This window comes from Pistacia vera, unplaced genomic scaffold (assembly GCF_008641045.1).
Source record: "Pistacia vera cultivar Batoury unplaced genomic scaffold, PisVer_v2 Contig161, whole genome shotgun sequence".
Taxonomy (NCBI): Eukaryota; Viridiplantae; Streptophyta; class Magnoliopsida; order Sapindales; family Anacardiaceae; genus Pistacia; species Pistacia vera.
The window spans coordinates 224,074-240,170 of record NW_022195695.1 but is presented as its reverse complement, the minus strand read 5'-3'; the positions used below and the strand labels follow the sequence as shown (position 1 = coordinate 240,170).

The following is a 16,097-nucleotide window of genomic DNA, read 5'->3' as shown; positions in this document are numbered from 1 at the left end:
CTAAGCAGAAACGCGGTCGTTTTCATTCAAAATTTAAATTAAACTGCGCAAATCGGAGCTGGAGGAAGAAGAAAGAGATGCGACAATGGATATCCGTAGCTAAAGAAGCCCTAAATCAAATCTCAACAGTGGCCAGATTTCTCTGTTTGCTCCATGTCACCGACAAGTACCTATGCTCCCCTACACTCGTTCGTACACCACTCTTTCACTTAAGTTGTCTCTTCTTCTCAAACACTCTTTGTTTTTTTTTGGTTTTTAAATATGATCTGGTGTGTGTAGGCGTACGGTCCTAGCATGCTCCCGACGTTGAACTTAACCGGAGACGTCATATTATCGGAACAGGTGTCCTACCGCTTGGGACGAGTAGGTCCAGGTGACATCGTGCTCGTCCGATCACCAACGGACCCGCTAAAGATCGTTACCAAGCGCATTCTTGGTCTTGAAGGTGATCGAGTCACGTTCTATGATCCTTTGAGTGGTGACATATGTCGAACCGTCGTGGTGCGTTTATTTTCTTTCTTAATTTTTTATGCCTGAGTAATGTTAAGCGTAATTGATGGTTTACTGATATATAAATATGACTGTTTGAATGAGAAAATTGAATTCAAGTATGTCAGATAGGTAATTTAATCAAAGTAAGAGTAAACAAGATAGAGAATTTATAGTTAGAGGATATGGATCATTGAGATTGATAGCTCTTGAAGTTATGTTGAAAATCTGGCAGGTGTTTAAAAAAGGAAGAGTAATCTTCTTAGTAACTAGGTTAAAATTCTACTTATGTTTATTTAATGTGTAACTTCTTAAAAAGGTTTGAAGTTCCAACTAAAATGTAATACCTTTATTTTTTATTGATAATTTATTTCGAAAGTGCTCCATAACCATGTTAGTAATTCTCTAAAAATTATCTCTTACCATAGCTCAAGAATTAGTATGGGGTTATCAAGAGAGAAGTTATCAGGAAGCAACTAAAGTGGTTATTAAGCGGTTTGAAATAATCTATCAATAAAATTTAGGTGTATTACACTAATGAAGCTAGTTAGATGGATTGGTTGGGTGGGTGTAGCTAAATGACCAAGATTTCTATGGGTGTTATAGACTGGATGCTTGAATGGGGGTTTAAGACATAAAATGGTATGTTGGCCAGTTGCTATGGGTAGTCTCTTGTCTCTTATTCATGGTTAACAAAATTGCTCTGTTTTATGGTGATGGGGGACCTGCAAACGTATTAGTTTATTGCTCCCACCCTTTAATGTAATTGAATACCAATATCTAATACGTATAAAATGTGAAGTTATATAGCTAGGGAAGCCTCTTGTTTTCTTATAATTGATTACTCTCTACGTCTCTCTCTCTCTCTCTCTCCTTTCTTAAGTAAATAATGGCTTTATGTTCTGTATTAAATTTAACACTGTGGATGTTGCAGTTCAACCCACTCTTTGTCTTTTCTGTCATATTTTCATTGCTTCTAAATAGATTAAGTTGTTTTATATTTTCGGATTTTGATGGACAGGTTCCAAAGGGGCATGTTTGGATTCAAGGGGATAACATATATGCCTCCAATGATTCTCGATATTTTGGGCCTGTTCCTTATGGTCTAATTCAGGGGAAAGCATTTTTCAGGGTACTCTTATCTAATTTTTTTCGGTTGGCTTTCTTTTTCTTGTCATAATTAGGATCATAGTTTTATGAGATCAAAATTGTTATGAATTACCATCACTTTTTCAGAAATATTGTACTGGGAAGGGAAAAATCATGATGTGATATAATGATGTAGGACATAAAATGCATGTTTTCTTGTATTTGTTTGATGATAATTTGATTGTGAAAGGGTAGAAGCTGTGTATTGAATTAGGGACTGGGAATAATTTGAGATCAAAATATGAAAATAAAGAAAGTCATATCAGCAGTTTTCATTATGTCAAAACTTAAGAAAAATAAAATGAGACAGCTGCTTGTTAACTTAGTAAAACCTGTGTTATGACCTGGTATTAACTAAGACCAGTTGTTCATAATACCAACAGCGCCCCAAATTGTTAGGGTTGACTTGAAGATAAGGAATATTTTGAACTCGAGTTCATTGACATTTTGCTATTTAACCACCTTTATTAATTTGTTCTGTTTGGTCACAGAATTAATGCAATTTGTGCAATAAGCTTGTGGTACTCAAGATGGGGAGAAATTTGTTGTTCTAGTGACTGAATTAAATTGGTTGATGTGTTTTTTTTATTTTTTTTATTTCATGAGTTTAGAGCTTTTGTAGTCGCATTAAAGTATTTGTTTCTAGGTTCAGGATTTTGGTTTTGGATTTTGATTATATATTTTGTCAACTAAAGCCTTACGAAATGGGGTATTGAGACTTTGGCAATGAATAATAAACATTTTAAAGGGTTGAGAATCCCCTTGTGACATTGTATCTGGAATAGATGCACTTAGGTTACTGGTGGTTAGTTATTTGAGCTTTAAAAGGTTTCATTTCCATATATATATATATCTCAGGTTTATGGATGATTTTAGAATTTAGCATTTAAAGATTGACTTTATGTTGATAAATGTGACTTGTAATAACAAATTGTAGATATATGTGTCAACATATAGACTTTACTTGCATAAACATAGAGGTTATTGTGCATGAACAAAAGCGATCCTTTCTGATCGTTTCCCATATTTTATAGATCTGTATAGAGTAATTTGTGTCTCAGTGAACTTCTTGATTCATGAATCGGGACTGTAGTTTGGAACTTATTCAGATCATGTAATCATATGTGCTTTGTTCATCAGGTATGGCCACCTGACAGCTTTGGACGATTAGGACCTTGAACTGGATGATAATCCCAATTGAAGGTATATATTCAGGATTTTTCTTTTCTTTTTTTTTATTATTCTTGATGTGTGCCAAATCTTGATCAGTTGGATTAATTTTTAAATTAGAGCTTGTTGGATGGTTTGTTAGCAAATATTATGGATTTCAGGTGTTTGAAAAGTGATTGTGATTTCTATGTCTATTTCCCCCCCAAGATCAGTTATTTTGTGAATTTAAAGTACTCACTTATTACTCATGTGGGATTTGATTTTGCAGAAAGTGGTTGAAGTTAGCCCTATATATTTAAATAGTTTAAATATAAACGTGTTTCAACATTTTGTTTAACTATTATGATGATTTACAGCAAACTAGTAGAATTTGATTGTTCTTTTAGTGAACTCTTCTCTGCATAGCATTGCTATAAGGCTTTCACCTTTTCCTCTTTCCCTCTGTTTTTTGCTATTTGATGAGATCTGTGTCCAGGCTGCCCCTTTGAATTCTCAACCTATCTTATTAGTCTATTTTGCTTTCTTTCTTCCTTCTTTTCTTTGATCAAATCAGTTTAAATCTTGAGAAGATGATCATGTAAGACCTTCTTGCCCCAGATAGGATCTGTTTGGCACACAGAATCTCAAATAGGTCTAATTATGAAAATGATATTAGACTTAAACAATTCAAGTAATTAAGGGTTCACTATGATCAAATGCCCTGCACAACCTTTTATGCAATATCAAATGACATTTATCTAATTCTGAGTTCTATATTTCAAATTCTTCAAGATCTTGAATTATTGAAAGTTGGTTTCTGTCTCCCTTCCCCACCATATATTTGTCTCTGAGCTGTATAGAGGGCACCCGTCATAATCCCAAACAACCACAACTGTTAGGAAGATCATCTCTCTTCTTGATAACATCAAAGGCTATTTTTATGGATTTTCTCAACTAATTTTGAGGTGTAATTTTCATATTGTTGAGGGTGTTGGTTTTATCCATTTCTTTATTCCCATCTTTGGTCAGGCTCCTCGAAATACATTTATCAAAGTTTATTAGATAAATGACACCTACTATTCTCTAATTGTCATCTGCTGCATTTTCTTTGGTATTTGATTTCGGTTAGATTCTATACATTATTTTGAACTCTACTTTTTGTTTGAACTTTCAGGAATTGTGTTTTAGGGTATAGAAGAATGATTATCGAGGATCTGACACTTAGTAATGTATGTAAATACATGTTAGAAGTGGCTGTACATTGTAAGCTCAGGTTATTTGAAAATTTTGGCGGTTCACCAATCTTTGACCTTACATATCAGTTTTTAACTTTGATGTGTCTAATAATGTAGATGGTAGTATGATTTAAATTTTAACTCCAAACATTGTTTCTTATCTCCATTTTTCTTTGTATCAAAGATTGTGTTTCAAGCATCTGATGATTGATGAATAGTGACAATGAGATGGTTTTCATTTTTTTTTTTTTTTTTTTTTGATTTCTAAAATCAACAAAAAGTATACATCCATGACAAAACGTTTTTACAAAGCTCTTTTGTCATATATGGTTGGTAATTGAAAACTTTGCTGTTTTTACTGTAAGAGTCGCAAAAGACTATACCTCTTGGTAAATTTTAATTAAGCTGCAAAACAATTTCGTAAACATGGGATTCCTTCCTTACAGAATCAGATTAGATCAAAGAATGATATGAGATGTGAGATTGTGCAGAAGGGAATACAGACCAGTTTGATTTGGGTTAAAATCCTTGTTCTTTGTTTAAAATTTTTTAATTTTTAAGATTTCTATCTACAATAATTTACAATTAAGACATGTTTATAATGGTGAATTAAACAGTCTTATCTTGAGTTAACAACATGTTCCCACCCAAAAAATGGTCTATTGAGACTTTTTTACCCTTAAACTTTTAAAATACTTTTTTACTACTCAAATATTAGGTTTTCTACTGATTTGGGTGGAAAACAAAATGATTTTCTAAAAAACCCCTGGTTTCATTTAGATTTGGACACACAAGACACAAATACATAAATAAATTACATTTTAACCCCAATGTACCTTGCTTTTTCCAGTAGCCGGAAGGGAGGGAAAATCGCTCAAATCCTACCAAAATGGAGGCGGACGAGGCTAGGGGATGAATGGGTTTTGTCGGGGATGAATTGGGGAAGCTAGTGTTGGTGGTGGTGATGTCCAATAGCGCCCGAAACCGGCTAGATCTGGATTTTTCTGACAGCCATGAAAGAGGGGAAAATCGCAGAGAAAAGGCTTAGATTCGGCCAAAATGGAGGCAAACGAGGTTGGGGGATGGATGGGTTTTATTGGCGATGAGTGGGGGAAGCTAGTGGTGGTGGCGGTGATGTCCAACGACATCGGAATTGGGCTAGATTTGGATTTTTCCGGCAATCACAAGGGAGGGAAAATCGCTTAGATCCAGCCAAAATAGAGGCGGACGAGGCTGGGGGATGGATGGGTTTTGCTGGGGATGAGTGGGGGAAGCTGCTGTGGTGGCGATGATGTATAATGGCGTCGGAATCCGACTAGATTTGGATTTTTCCAGTAATTGCGAGGGAGGGAAAATCGCTCAGATCTGGCCAAAATAGAGGCGGACGAGGCTGGGGGAGGATGAGTTTTGTTGGGGATGAGTGGGGGAAGCTAGTGGTGGTGGCTTTGATGTCCAACGGCATCGAAATCCGACGGCCGCAAGGGAGGTCAGGGGTGCTTGTGAGAAATTTGAGATGTCGAGGGTTATTTTAAAATTTTTATTTTAGCCAAATGTTTGTTGACCATACTGGCCTCACAAATAATGAACTTTTGATCATTTTACCCCTCCTTACAACGAAAATTACTAAAAAAATTGTGTTGTGGGTAGTGAAAGGGTATTTAAAATGTGGGTGGGTATGAATTTGTTAATAAGCCATTTTTGGGTGGGAAATAGCTCGTCTTCTCTTATTCTATTTTGTGGAGATTACTAATTTACCCTAGCGCCCTTCTTAAACTTTGGAAGAGCAAAAGGGACAATTCCTCGAAACCTACTTCACTATAAATAGGAACAAGGTGGGTTTAGGGTTTTTCTCATTGCCTTTGAGAGAACTCAGCGAGCTATGTAAAATTGCCGCTGTGGTTCCGTTGCCGGCATATACAAACCCCGTAATTCCTTTCTTTTTTCTGCAAGCTTTCTCCTATTACTTGCGATTATAAGGAAAGGTATTATACATTTCCACATGAATTATCATGATAGATACTCTTTTTGTTTTTGATTTTGGGTTATTATTCGGCCGATCCAAATGGGTTCTTGCTTATTTTAGATTGTGGGAACTCAATTTCACCCGGCCTAAAGTTGATAATTGGGACAGCCTCAAGGTTTTACATGTCTCTTACTCATGTTTTAACTTTTAATTCAGGAAACTGTCCTAAATTTTTCATTTTAATTTTCTCTTTCTTTTATCTAATAAGAATTTTAACAAGAAATTGATTGAATTCCATAAGTTATGACTTTCTGCAAGGGTTATAATTTTTGAGGCTATTTTTGCTTCAATGGAATAGGTGAGAGATTTGTTTTCCAGAACCAGCCCATTCCTTAAAAGTCAAAGAGACTTAATTCACATATTGGAGAGTGGTTGAGAGTGAATCTTTGTAATTTGATTTTCTTTGGCTTTGGCAGCCTAATTTTTATGCACTTTTGATTTGTTGCCGAGCAACTTTTCTATATATCTAAGTACTTTTCAGTGGTGATTTGGAGGATATAAAAAATGCAATTTTGTTGACGGATTTAGGAATCTTGTTATAGAATTTGATCTATAATGTACCAAAAAGAAGAAAAACAAGGTTTTGTGGCAAACTGTATTTTTTATTGTGATAGGTAAGTGTTTATTACTAAAGTTTGTGTAAAATAATGTGAGCCCCATGTTGTGGCTGTATGGTTATGCCACGAACTGGGGCATGTACATAAGTTGGAGAAAGCTGGAAGGAGAAGTTTTGCAGAATCATTGCAAAAGCTAGTTTGGCTTCTAACCATGCAAAGTTTTGTCCGATGCATATTCTAGGACCCCAACTGAATGGGAAGAACGAAACTTGACCATTTTTTGATGCCTTTGAAACTCCTTGAGAAAATCTATCTGGGTTGAACTCCTTTGCATCTTCTCCCCAATAGTCTTCATCATGATGAACTAGAATTGTCGGCATTGAAACTATAACTCCAACTGGGATCATGAATTCTCCCAATTTGGTCTCTTTATGACAAATTCTTGTTAGCAAAGATGCTGGTGGATATAACCTTAGTGCCTCATGGAGAATTTTGCTTATCTGCAACAAAGGTTTTGAAAATTAATGTTCATGTGTTAGTGTGGATCAACATAAGTTACTGAGGAAACATTTTGTTGAGGCGGAATACATGTTCACTTACTTCTTTCAATTGGTTCAGCTCATCAAACCGTGGTTCTTTGTTCCCAAAAACTTGGAAAACTTCTTCTCTTGCACGTTCTTGCCAATTTTGATGCATGCATAACAAAATCATTGTCCATAGGAGCCAGGATGCAGTAGTCTCCTGTCCAGCAAGATAGAAAAGTTTGCACTCCTCAATCACCTCTTCAATACTCATTCCTCTTTTCTTGTTCCCATGCTCTTTAATTTCTCTGTGATTTGATTCAACTAATAAACCAAGTAAATCATCGTCTGTGCTAGCTTCTCCAGCGTTCAAGGCTGCCTCCTTTTTATCTATGATCCCTTTTATCAGTGCTCTAATTTGATTGTGATTGCTTTCCAAACATATGTAGGTACTGTTTTGCAAAAATGTTTCGAGAAAACAGTATATACCAACCATTAACTTTTGAAACGACAAAAATGACATTCTCAGCGTTTTCTGATATGGAGAACCATTTAAAATTAATTCCTGCAAAACAATTTCGTAAACATGGGATTCCTTCCTTACAGAATCAGATTAGATCAAGGAATGATATGAGATGTGAGATTGTGCAGAAGGGAATACAGACCAGTTTGGTTTGGGTTAAAATCCTTTTTCTTTGTTTAAAATTTTTTAATTTATAAGATTTCTATCTACAATAATTTACAATTAAGACATGTTTATAATGGTGAATTAAACAGTCTTATCTTGAGTTAACAACATGTTCCCCACCCAAAAAATGGTTTATTGACGCTTTCTTACTTTCAAACTTTTAAAATATTTTTTTACTACCCAAATATTAGGTTTTCTACTGATTTGGGTGGAAAACAAAATGATTTTCTAAAAAACCCTTGGTCAGTTATATTTGGACACACAAGATACAAATACATAAGTAAATTACATTTTAACCCTAATATACCTTGTGGAGGGAAAATCGTTCAATCCTACCAAAATAGAGGCGGAAGAGGCTAGGAGATGGATGGGTTTTGTTGGGGATGAATCAGGGAAGCTAGTGTTGGTGGTGGTGATGTCCAACAGCGCCCGAAACCGGCTAGATCTGGATTTTTCTGACAGCCATGAAAGAGGGGAAAATCGCAGAGAAAAGGCTTAGATCCGGCCAAAATGGAGGCAAAAGAGGTTGGGGGATGGATGGATTTTATTGGCGATGAGTGGGGGAATCTAGTGGTGGTGGCGGTGATGTCCAACGGCATCAGAATTGGGCTAGATTTGGATTTTTTCGACAACCACAAGGGAGGGAAAATCGCTCAGATCCAGCCAAAATAGAGGCGGACGAGGCTGGGGGATGGATGGGTTTTGCCGGGGATGAGTGGGGGAAGCTGCTGGTGGTGGCGGTGATGTACAATGGCGTCGGAATCTAACTAGATTTGGATTTTTCAAGCAATCGCGAGGGAGGGAAAATCGCTCAGATCTAGCCAAAATAGAGGCGGATGAGGCTGGGGGATGGATGGGTTTTGTTGGGGATGAGTGGGGGAAGCTAGTGGTGGTGGCAGTGATGTCCAACGGTGTCGAAATCCGACAGCCGCGAGGGAGGTTAGGGTTGCTTGTGAGAAATTTGAGATGTAGAAGGTTATTTTAAAGTTCTTATTTTAGCCAAATGTTTGTTCACCATACTGGCCTCACTAATAGTGGACTTTTGACCATTTTACCCTTCCTTACAGTGAAAATTACTAAAAAAATTGTGTTGTGGGTAGTGAAAGGGTATTTAAAATGTGGGTGGGTATGAATTTGTCAGTAAGTCATTTTTTTGGGTGGGAAATAGTTCGTCTTATCTTATTCTATTTTGTGGAGATTACTAATTTACCCTAGCGCCCTTCTTAAACTTTGGAAGAGCAAAAGGGACCATTCCTCGAAACCTACTTCACTATAAATAGGAACAAGGTGGGTCTAGGGTTTTTCTCATTGCCTTTGAGAGAACTCAGCGAGCTATGTAAAATTGCCGCTGTGGTTCCGTTGCCGGCATATACAAACCCCGTAATTCCTTTCTTTTCTCTGCAAGCTTTCTTCTATTACTTGCGATTATAAGGAAAGGTATTATACATTTCCACATGAATTATCATGATATATACTCTTTTTGTTTTTGATTTTGGGTTATTATTCGGCCGATCCAAATGGGTTCTTGCTTATTTTAGATTGTGGGAACTCAATTTCACCCGGCCTAAAGTTGATAATTGGGACAGCCTCAAGGTTTTACATGTCTCTTACTCATGTTTTAACTTTTAATTCAGGAAACTGTCCTAAATTTTTCATTTTAATTTTCTCTTTCTTTTATCTAATAAGAATTTTAACAAGAAATTGATTGAATTCCATAAGTTATGACTTTCTGCAAGGGTTATAATTTTTGAGGCTATTTTTGCTTCAATGGAATAGGTGAGAGATTTGTTTTCCAGAACCAGCCCATTCCTTAAAAGTCAAAGAGACTTAATTCACATATTGGAGAGTGGTTGAGAGTGAATCTTTGTAATTTGATTTTCTTTGGCTTTGGCAGCCTAATTTTTATGCACTTTTGATTTGTTGCCGAGCAACTTTTCTATATATCTAAGTACTTTTCAGTGGTGATTTGGAGGATATAAAAAATGCAATTTTGTTGACGGATTTAGGAATCTTGTTATAGAATTTGATCTATAATGTACCAAAAAGAAGAAAAACAAGGTTTTGTGGCAAACTGTATTTTTTATTGTGATAGGTAAGTGTTTATTACTAAAGTTTGTGTAAAATAATGTGAGCCCCATGTTGTGGCTGTATGGTTATGCCACGAACTGGGGCATGTACATAAGTTGGAGAAAGCTGGAAGGAGAAGTTTTGCAGAATCATTGCAAAAGCTAGTTTGGCTTCTAACCATGCAAAGTTTTGTCCGATGCATATTCTAGGACCCCAACTGAATGGGAAGAACGAAACTTGACCATTTTTTGATGCCTTTGAAACTCCTTGAGAAAATCTATCTGGGTTGAACTCCTTTGCATCTTCTCCCCAATAGTCTTCATCATGATGAACTAGAATTGTCGGCATTGAAACTATAACTCCAACTGGGATCATGAATTCTCCCAATTTGGTCTCTTTATGACAAATTCTTGTTAGCAAAGATGCTGGTGGATATAACCTTAGTGCCTCATGGAGAATTTTGCTTATCTGCAACAAAGGTTTTGAAAATTAATGTTCATGTGTTAGTGTGGATCAACATAAGTTACTGAGGAAACATTTTGTTGAGGCGGAATACATGTTCACTTACTTCTTTCAATTGGTTCAGCTCATCAAACCGTGGTTCTTTGTTCCCAAAAACTTGGAAAACTTCTTCTCTTGCACGTTCTTGCCAATTTTGATGCATGCATAACAAAATCATTGTCCATAGGAGCCAAGATGCAGTAGTCTCCTGTCCAGCAAGATAGAAAAGTTTGCACTCTTCAATCACCTCTTCAATACTCATTCCTCTTTTCTTGTTCCCATGCTCTTTAATTTCTCTGTGATTTGATTCAACTGATAAACCCAGTAAATCATCGTCTGTGCTAGCTTCTCCAGCGTTCAAGGCTGCCTCCTTTTTATCTATGATCCCTTTTATCAGTGCTCTAATTTGATTGTGATTGCTTTTCATTTTCCTGTTTGTTGTTGTAGGGATAAACCTGTAAATGTTTAAAACAAATCACATAAGTTTGAATTTTTTTACTCATTCAATATCTAAGTTGTAAGTGATAAAAGGAATTGGGTACCCATTCCCAAAAGCTAATTCAAAGTATGCGGGTGTAATTCATGTATATACACCATAATAGCTTGGTAAAGCTCTCATTCATACGCGGTCTTGGGTCGGGATCCAAACTCATCATTGTTTTGAAATGTATGGTTTTGATACCATGATAAATGAGTTTGTGTAAAACTCACTTTCAAAAACTAAATCTGAGTATGGCGCCCAATCCACATATATAAGCTCTGTCAAGCACAAGGTGTAAGACCAGGATCTAAACTCATCATTGCCTTGTAATAGTAAACAATAGAAATAAATTTAATTAAGTTGGTTGAAATCAATTACCGCCATCCGGGGATGTAAACGGACTGCATAACTTGAGTAAAAAGATTAATCTGTTGGCTTATGAGTTGAAATATTTTTCTTCCATCTTGATGGCTACTACCAAATGCTGTCCGAGAAATAACATCTGCTGTCAAAGCTTGAATGTGAGGCCATACATCCAACTCGCAGTAGTCTTTGCCTGAGATTGAAGTCTTCCAATTCTTCACCATGTCATTACAACTCAAATACATTTTTGATAACATATCCTGCAAAAACTCTCATTAAAAATATGCAATGATGGTGAATGTGTTCACTATTGCTTGAATTTCAAACGATAGAACTATATATAGATACCTTCAACTTTTCGAGATGGAAAGCTGGAGTAGCAATCTTTCTGACTTTAAACCATTGCTCACCTTCATACATCACCATCCCATGAACAACCAACCTGCTTAGTGGATTACTCTTTGGTTTTTCAAAAATTTCGTACTTGGACAAAATTTCCCTTATCAATTTGGGGTCTGTGATGTTTAGGCTTGGTTTTGGACCCATCCATATGAATGAATTCTTTCCTGCATATCATTCACCATACCTGAAGTTGTTAGTTTACGGAATATATGTTTGATCAAGTCTATAGATTGTGTAACTTACAAAAGAACTGATCCTGAAATAAGTTAATTGACATTGATTAACATTCACTAAACATGTTAATTAATTATTATCAGATCTTAATTAATTAATTATAAGCACATGAGGCATACCGTATTTGTTGATGACATGTTGGAAGAATGGCACAATTCTGGGAGAAATATCATGGGTGAGGCTGAGAGGTTTGGCTCTGGCTTGTACTCTCATCGTCGACATCTCTTTCATGTCTCCATGAAACAGCTTGTACGAATTTCCGGAGAAGCCTTGTCGTCTAATTAACATCTCTAGCTTCTTTGGCCTCAACCAAATCCAATTCGCCACTGTCCATAAACACCCTGAAATGATAGCGAAAGCCAAGCAGAAGGCAATGGATGTCACAGTAATCTCCATCAAACTACCAGAGAAAGTAACGCAATGTCAGAATAGATCCCTCTCAGTTGATTCTTTTATATATATTCTTTGTAAGAGTCTTATTTTTCGGTACTTTTGAGTTGTGTCAACCATATATAACTTCTGTTTCCATATTTTTCCCCCTATCCTATTCCTATCATTTCCAAAATACATATTTGTTTTCTGAAAATATTATTGTATTTTATTCAATTATTTTTAAACCCTATAAGTTTGTTAATTTAACTAAACACTCCTAAAAAGTTTAAAAATTAACAAAAACACTCCTATCACCTACATTTGCCAGATTCCGACCACCACCGTCGAAAGGTGGTCAAAATCTGGTATAATGGCGCACTACCAGCTAGATCTGGTCGGTAGTGCATCGAAAAATACCAGATCTATCAATGACGACCATATCTTGGCTGTCGTTGATGACTCAACATGGTCAGATCTGGCTATCAATTGATTTGATTGGAAAAGGCCATCTCGGTACACGATCGGCTAGATCTAGCCGGTTGTGCGCCGATACGGCGACTCTGGCTACCCTTTAGCGGTGGTGGCCGACTGTTGGTATTTAATGGGTGGATGGGGGTGTTTTTATAATTTTTAATGTTTTTATTACAGGGGTGTTCAATAAATTAACAAACCGAGAGAGTGTTTTTGTTAATTTTTAAATCTTACTTTGTTATTACTACTCAACTCTTACTTTTTCAAAAATACTAAAACAAAATGCACCCAATTAATATTGATATTATAATATAAAATTGTCTTAATGTTTGCACTTAGGGCATGCCTTAAGACCATAAATATAATTTTTTTTTTGGAATATTTTGATACATTTCATTTATAAAAAATGAAAAAACTATATTTTCAATGTATCGATATGATCCATTTTTTGTTTGAATGTGTGCCTTTAGAACATATGTTAAAAAAAAACTCTATTAAAAATGTCTTTTGTTCTATCTATGTAACTAAGTTAATTAACATTTATTAAAATAATTTACCATATGATTTTAGTTTAAATATTACAAAATAATTATAACAAAAAATATTATTATTTATTAATGCTAAAGCTATGAACCAGTAACAAATTAATCTTATGGTTCAAGTTTTGCGGTTTTTTCACCTACCAAGATGGAGCTAATCTGAACTAACTTTGGATTTTTCTATATTACTTGGGGGAATTTTTATTTGAAAAATAAATAAATAAAGTATGAATCCATGGAAAAAAGATAAAGTATAATTAAAATTTAAAATAGGAGTATTTTTTAACACTTCAAAAGCAAGTACACTACAAAACTATATTTTGCGTAAGATGATGTGGGCACCATATTGAGGTTTTAGAGTGAAGTCACGAGTAGGAGCATGAACATAAGTTGGAGAGAGATGAAAAGAGAAATTTTGCAGAATCATTGCCAATGCTAGCTTTGCTTCCAACAATGCAAAGTTTTGTCCAATGCATATTCTTGGACCCCAACCAAATGGGAAGAATGAGACTTGATCGTTCTTTGATGCATTGGAAACTCCATGAGAAAATCTATCAGGATTAAACTCCTTTGCATCATCTCCCCAATATTCTTCATCATGATGAACTAAAATTATTGGTATTGAAAGTAGAACTCCAGGTGGTATTGTGAGTTCTCCCAATTTGGACTCTTTAATACTTGTTCTCGATAAGAAATTTGCTGGTGGATATAACCTTAGAGCCTCATGAAGTATTTTATTTACCTGCAACAGATATATAGCCAAACTTTATAGAAGATCAATGAAATGGAAATTTAAGAATGAAAATATCTTTCAGTACTCACTTCTTTCAAGTGGTTCAGCTCATCAAATCGTGGCACTTTGTTCCCGAAAACTTGGAAAATCTCTTCTCTTGCGCGATCTTGCCAATTTTGATGCATACATAAGGAAACCATTGTCCATACAATCAATGATGCAGTAGTCTCCTGACCAGCAAGATAAAAGAGTTTGCACTCCTCAATCACCTCTTCAAGACTCATTCCACTTTCTTTATTCCCCTGCTCTTGAATTTCTATGTGATTTGATTCCACTAATAAACCCAATAAATCATCGTTATTTGCTTTTCCAATTTTCAGAGCCTCCTCTCTTCTCTTTATTATGCCTTTTATTAGTTTGCGAATTTCATTATGATTACTTTTCAATTTTCTATTTGCTTTAAAGGGCAAAAACCTGCAAATAAAAATCTATTAAGTGCAAGAAACAAATGGAGTCCTCTTAGATTAGCTTGATGACCGAAATTCAATGCAGAAAACAAGAAAACAGTGGGTAACCATTTAATCTTTGTAAAGGAAATGAGAAAAAATAAGTTTAGTTAAGTTGTTTTTATACCGTTCCCAAATTTCATGTTCAAAAATAAATTAAATTTCACTAAGACAGGTGTTTAACATTTTACCAAGTTATGGAAAGTACAAAATTAAATTTCTTGTTTTTGTATTCATTTTTCAAAAACAATTCCACAAAGTAATACAGAAGGATCCCAAGTTAGTTCAAATTACCTCCATCCTGGTATGTGAAAGAACCGCATGACTTGAACCATAAGATTAATTTGTTCATTAAGGAGTTCAAATATTTTTCTTCCATCTTCGTAGCTACTGCCAAATGCTGCCCGAGAAATCACATCCGATGTTAAAGCCGTAATGTCAGGCCACACATCTAACTCACAGGATTCTTCGTTTGAGATTGAAATCTTCCATTTTTCTATCATGTCATTACAGCTCAGATAAATTTTAGGCAACATACCCTACAAAGAAAGAGAAACAAGAAAGTAAATGTAAAATTTGTTCAAGTAGATATAGTTTTTTTAGATGTGGTAATAAGGCGAATGATAATATTTAATGTTAATACTAAAAAAAATAAAAGGTGACTAAAATAAATTGATTTAATTCTAATGTCACATGTCATGAAGAAAAATCAAAGATGTTTTGCGTTCATGTTTTTCATACACAATTACTATTGCATGAGTTTTAGAGGATAGAAATGGGACCTTCAACTTATCAAGATGGAAAGCAGGATTAGCAATCTTTCTGACTTTAAGCCATTGAGCACCCTCATACTTTACCATCCCATCCACTATAAACTTTGCGAGTGGATTCCTCTTGGGTTTTCGAAAAATGTCGGGTTTTAACATAATATCCCTGATCAATTTGGGGTCTATGATGTTTATGCTCGGTGTTGAACCCTCCCATATCAAAGAATTCTTTCCTGCATTATTCATGGGTAAATTATGAGTCAGTTAAGTTCTATAGTTTTTAATTTGTGATAGACATACATCAGCACATACATCACTTAATAAAATTATTTCATAATTTTCTCATCGAAGTCAAAGTCAAGTCTCATGTATTTGTTTTATATATAGTGAACAAAGATAAGTTCACACGGCTCTATTATGTGGTTATTACCAAATTCTAAGAGTATCAAGGTAAACGATAACTTAAAATCTTCATTAAATAATTATAACTTTCAAGTGAGAAAATTCGCATACCGTAGTTTTTGATGATATGATGGTGGTATGGAATGATTCGCGGCGCAATATCATGGGAGACGGGGTTGATCGGTCTTGTTTTAGCCTGTTTTGTGATCCTGAACATCTCTTTTGTGTCTCCATGGAGAAGTTTGTAGGAGTTGCCGGAGAAACCTTGCCGTCGAAGTAACATCTCTAGCTTCTTCGGTTTCAACCAAACCCAGTCGAGCACCTTCCACAGACATGTTATGATACCAGGAAAAGCAACAGAGAAGGCAATAAATGTGACTGAAATCTCCATTTTCAGTAAAAGTTGAAAGAAAACAAAGAGAGAAGAAGAAAGTGGATGTAGACAATT

General features: G+C 35.4%; 3 protein-coding genes across 4 annotated transcripts; 1 reads left to right on the top strand and 2 right to left on the bottom strand.

Moving 5' to 3' along the window:
• Window positions 1-32: 32 nt before the first annotated feature.
• On the top strand, window positions 33-4,264 carry LOC116125238 (mitochondrial inner membrane protease subunit 1). Its single transcript, XM_031410964.1, has 5 exons — window positions 33-188; window positions 280-501; window positions 1,511-1,621; window positions 2,779-2,841; window positions 3,962-4,264. Exons 1-4 carry the CDS (start codon window positions 78-80, stop codon window positions 2,815-2,817), a joined length of 483 nt encoding a protein of 160 aa, XP_031266824.1. The 5' UTR covers window positions 33-77; the 3' UTR covers window positions 2,818-2,841; window positions 3,962-4,264.
• A 2,349-nt stretch (window positions 4,265-6,613) lies between these two features.
• Window positions 6,614-12,337, bottom strand: LOC116125237 (cytochrome P450 CYP72A219-like). Of its 2 annotated transcripts, XM_031410962.1 has the most exons (6): window positions 11,979-12,337; window positions 11,572-11,789; window positions 11,239-11,483; window positions 10,758-10,834; window positions 7,203-7,513; window positions 6,614-7,102 (listed from the first exon to the last, which is right to left on the bottom strand). In XM_031410962.1, exons 1-6 carry the CDS (start codon window positions 12,253-12,255, stop codon window positions 6,674-6,676), a joined length of 1,557 nt encoding a protein of 518 aa, XP_031266822.1. In that variant the 5' UTR covers window positions 12,256-12,337; the 3' UTR covers window positions 6,614-6,673. The 2 variants fall into 2 exon arrangements, with proteins under 2 accessions (XP_031266822.1, XP_031266821.1); XM_031410961.1 differs by lacking the exons at window positions 6,614-7,102; window positions 7,203-7,513 and adding an exon at window positions 9,882-10,346 and having other exon boundaries at window positions 10,447-10,834.
• A 1,134-nt stretch (window positions 12,338-13,471) lies between these two features.
• Window positions 13,472-16,097, bottom strand: LOC116125239 (cytochrome P450 CYP72A219-like). The gene is made up of 5 exons (XM_031410965.1): window positions 15,761-16,097; window positions 15,263-15,480; window positions 14,775-15,019; window positions 14,064-14,448; window positions 13,472-13,983 (listed from the first exon to the last, which is right to left on the bottom strand). Exons 1-5 carry the CDS (start codon window positions 16,038-16,040, stop codon window positions 13,555-13,557), a joined length of 1,557 nt encoding a protein of 518 aa, XP_031266825.1. The 5' UTR covers window positions 16,041-16,097; the 3' UTR covers window positions 13,472-13,554.

Coding starts and splice junctions, on each gene's coding strand:
- LOC116125238 (XM_031410964.1), top strand. CDS start 78: ATGCGACAATGGATATCCGTAGCTAAAGAAGCCCTAAATCAAATCTCA. Junction 189..279: donor ACCTATGCTCCCCTACACTC/GTTCGTACACCA, acceptor TGGTGTGTGTAG/GCGTACGGTCCTAGCATGCT. Junction 502..1,510: donor ACATATGTCGAACCGTCGTG/GTGCGTTTATTT, acceptor TTTGATGGACAG/GTTCCAAAGGGGCATGTTTG.
- LOC116125237 (XM_031410962.1), bottom strand. CDS start 12,255: ATGGAGATTACTGTGACATCCATTGCCTTCTGCTTGGCTTTCGCTATC. Junction 11,790..11,978: donor ACATGTCATCAACAAATACG/GTATGCCTCATG, acceptor AATGATATGCAG/GAAAGAATTCATTCATATGG. Junction 10,835..11,238: donor GTTTACATCCCCGGATGGCG/GTAATTGATTTC, acceptor AAACATTTACAG/GTTTATCCCTACAACAACAA.
- LOC116125239 (XM_031410965.1), bottom strand. CDS start 16,040: ATGGAGATTTCAGTCACATTTATTGCCTTCTCTGTTGCTTTTCCTGGT. Junction 15,481..15,760: donor TCATATCATCAAAAACTACG/GTATGCGAATTT, acceptor TGAATAATGCAG/GAAAGAATTCTTTGATATGG. Junction 15,020..15,262: donor TCCATCTTGATAAGTTGAAG/GTCCCATTTCTA, acceptor CTTTCTTTGTAG/GGTATGTTGCCTAAAATTTA.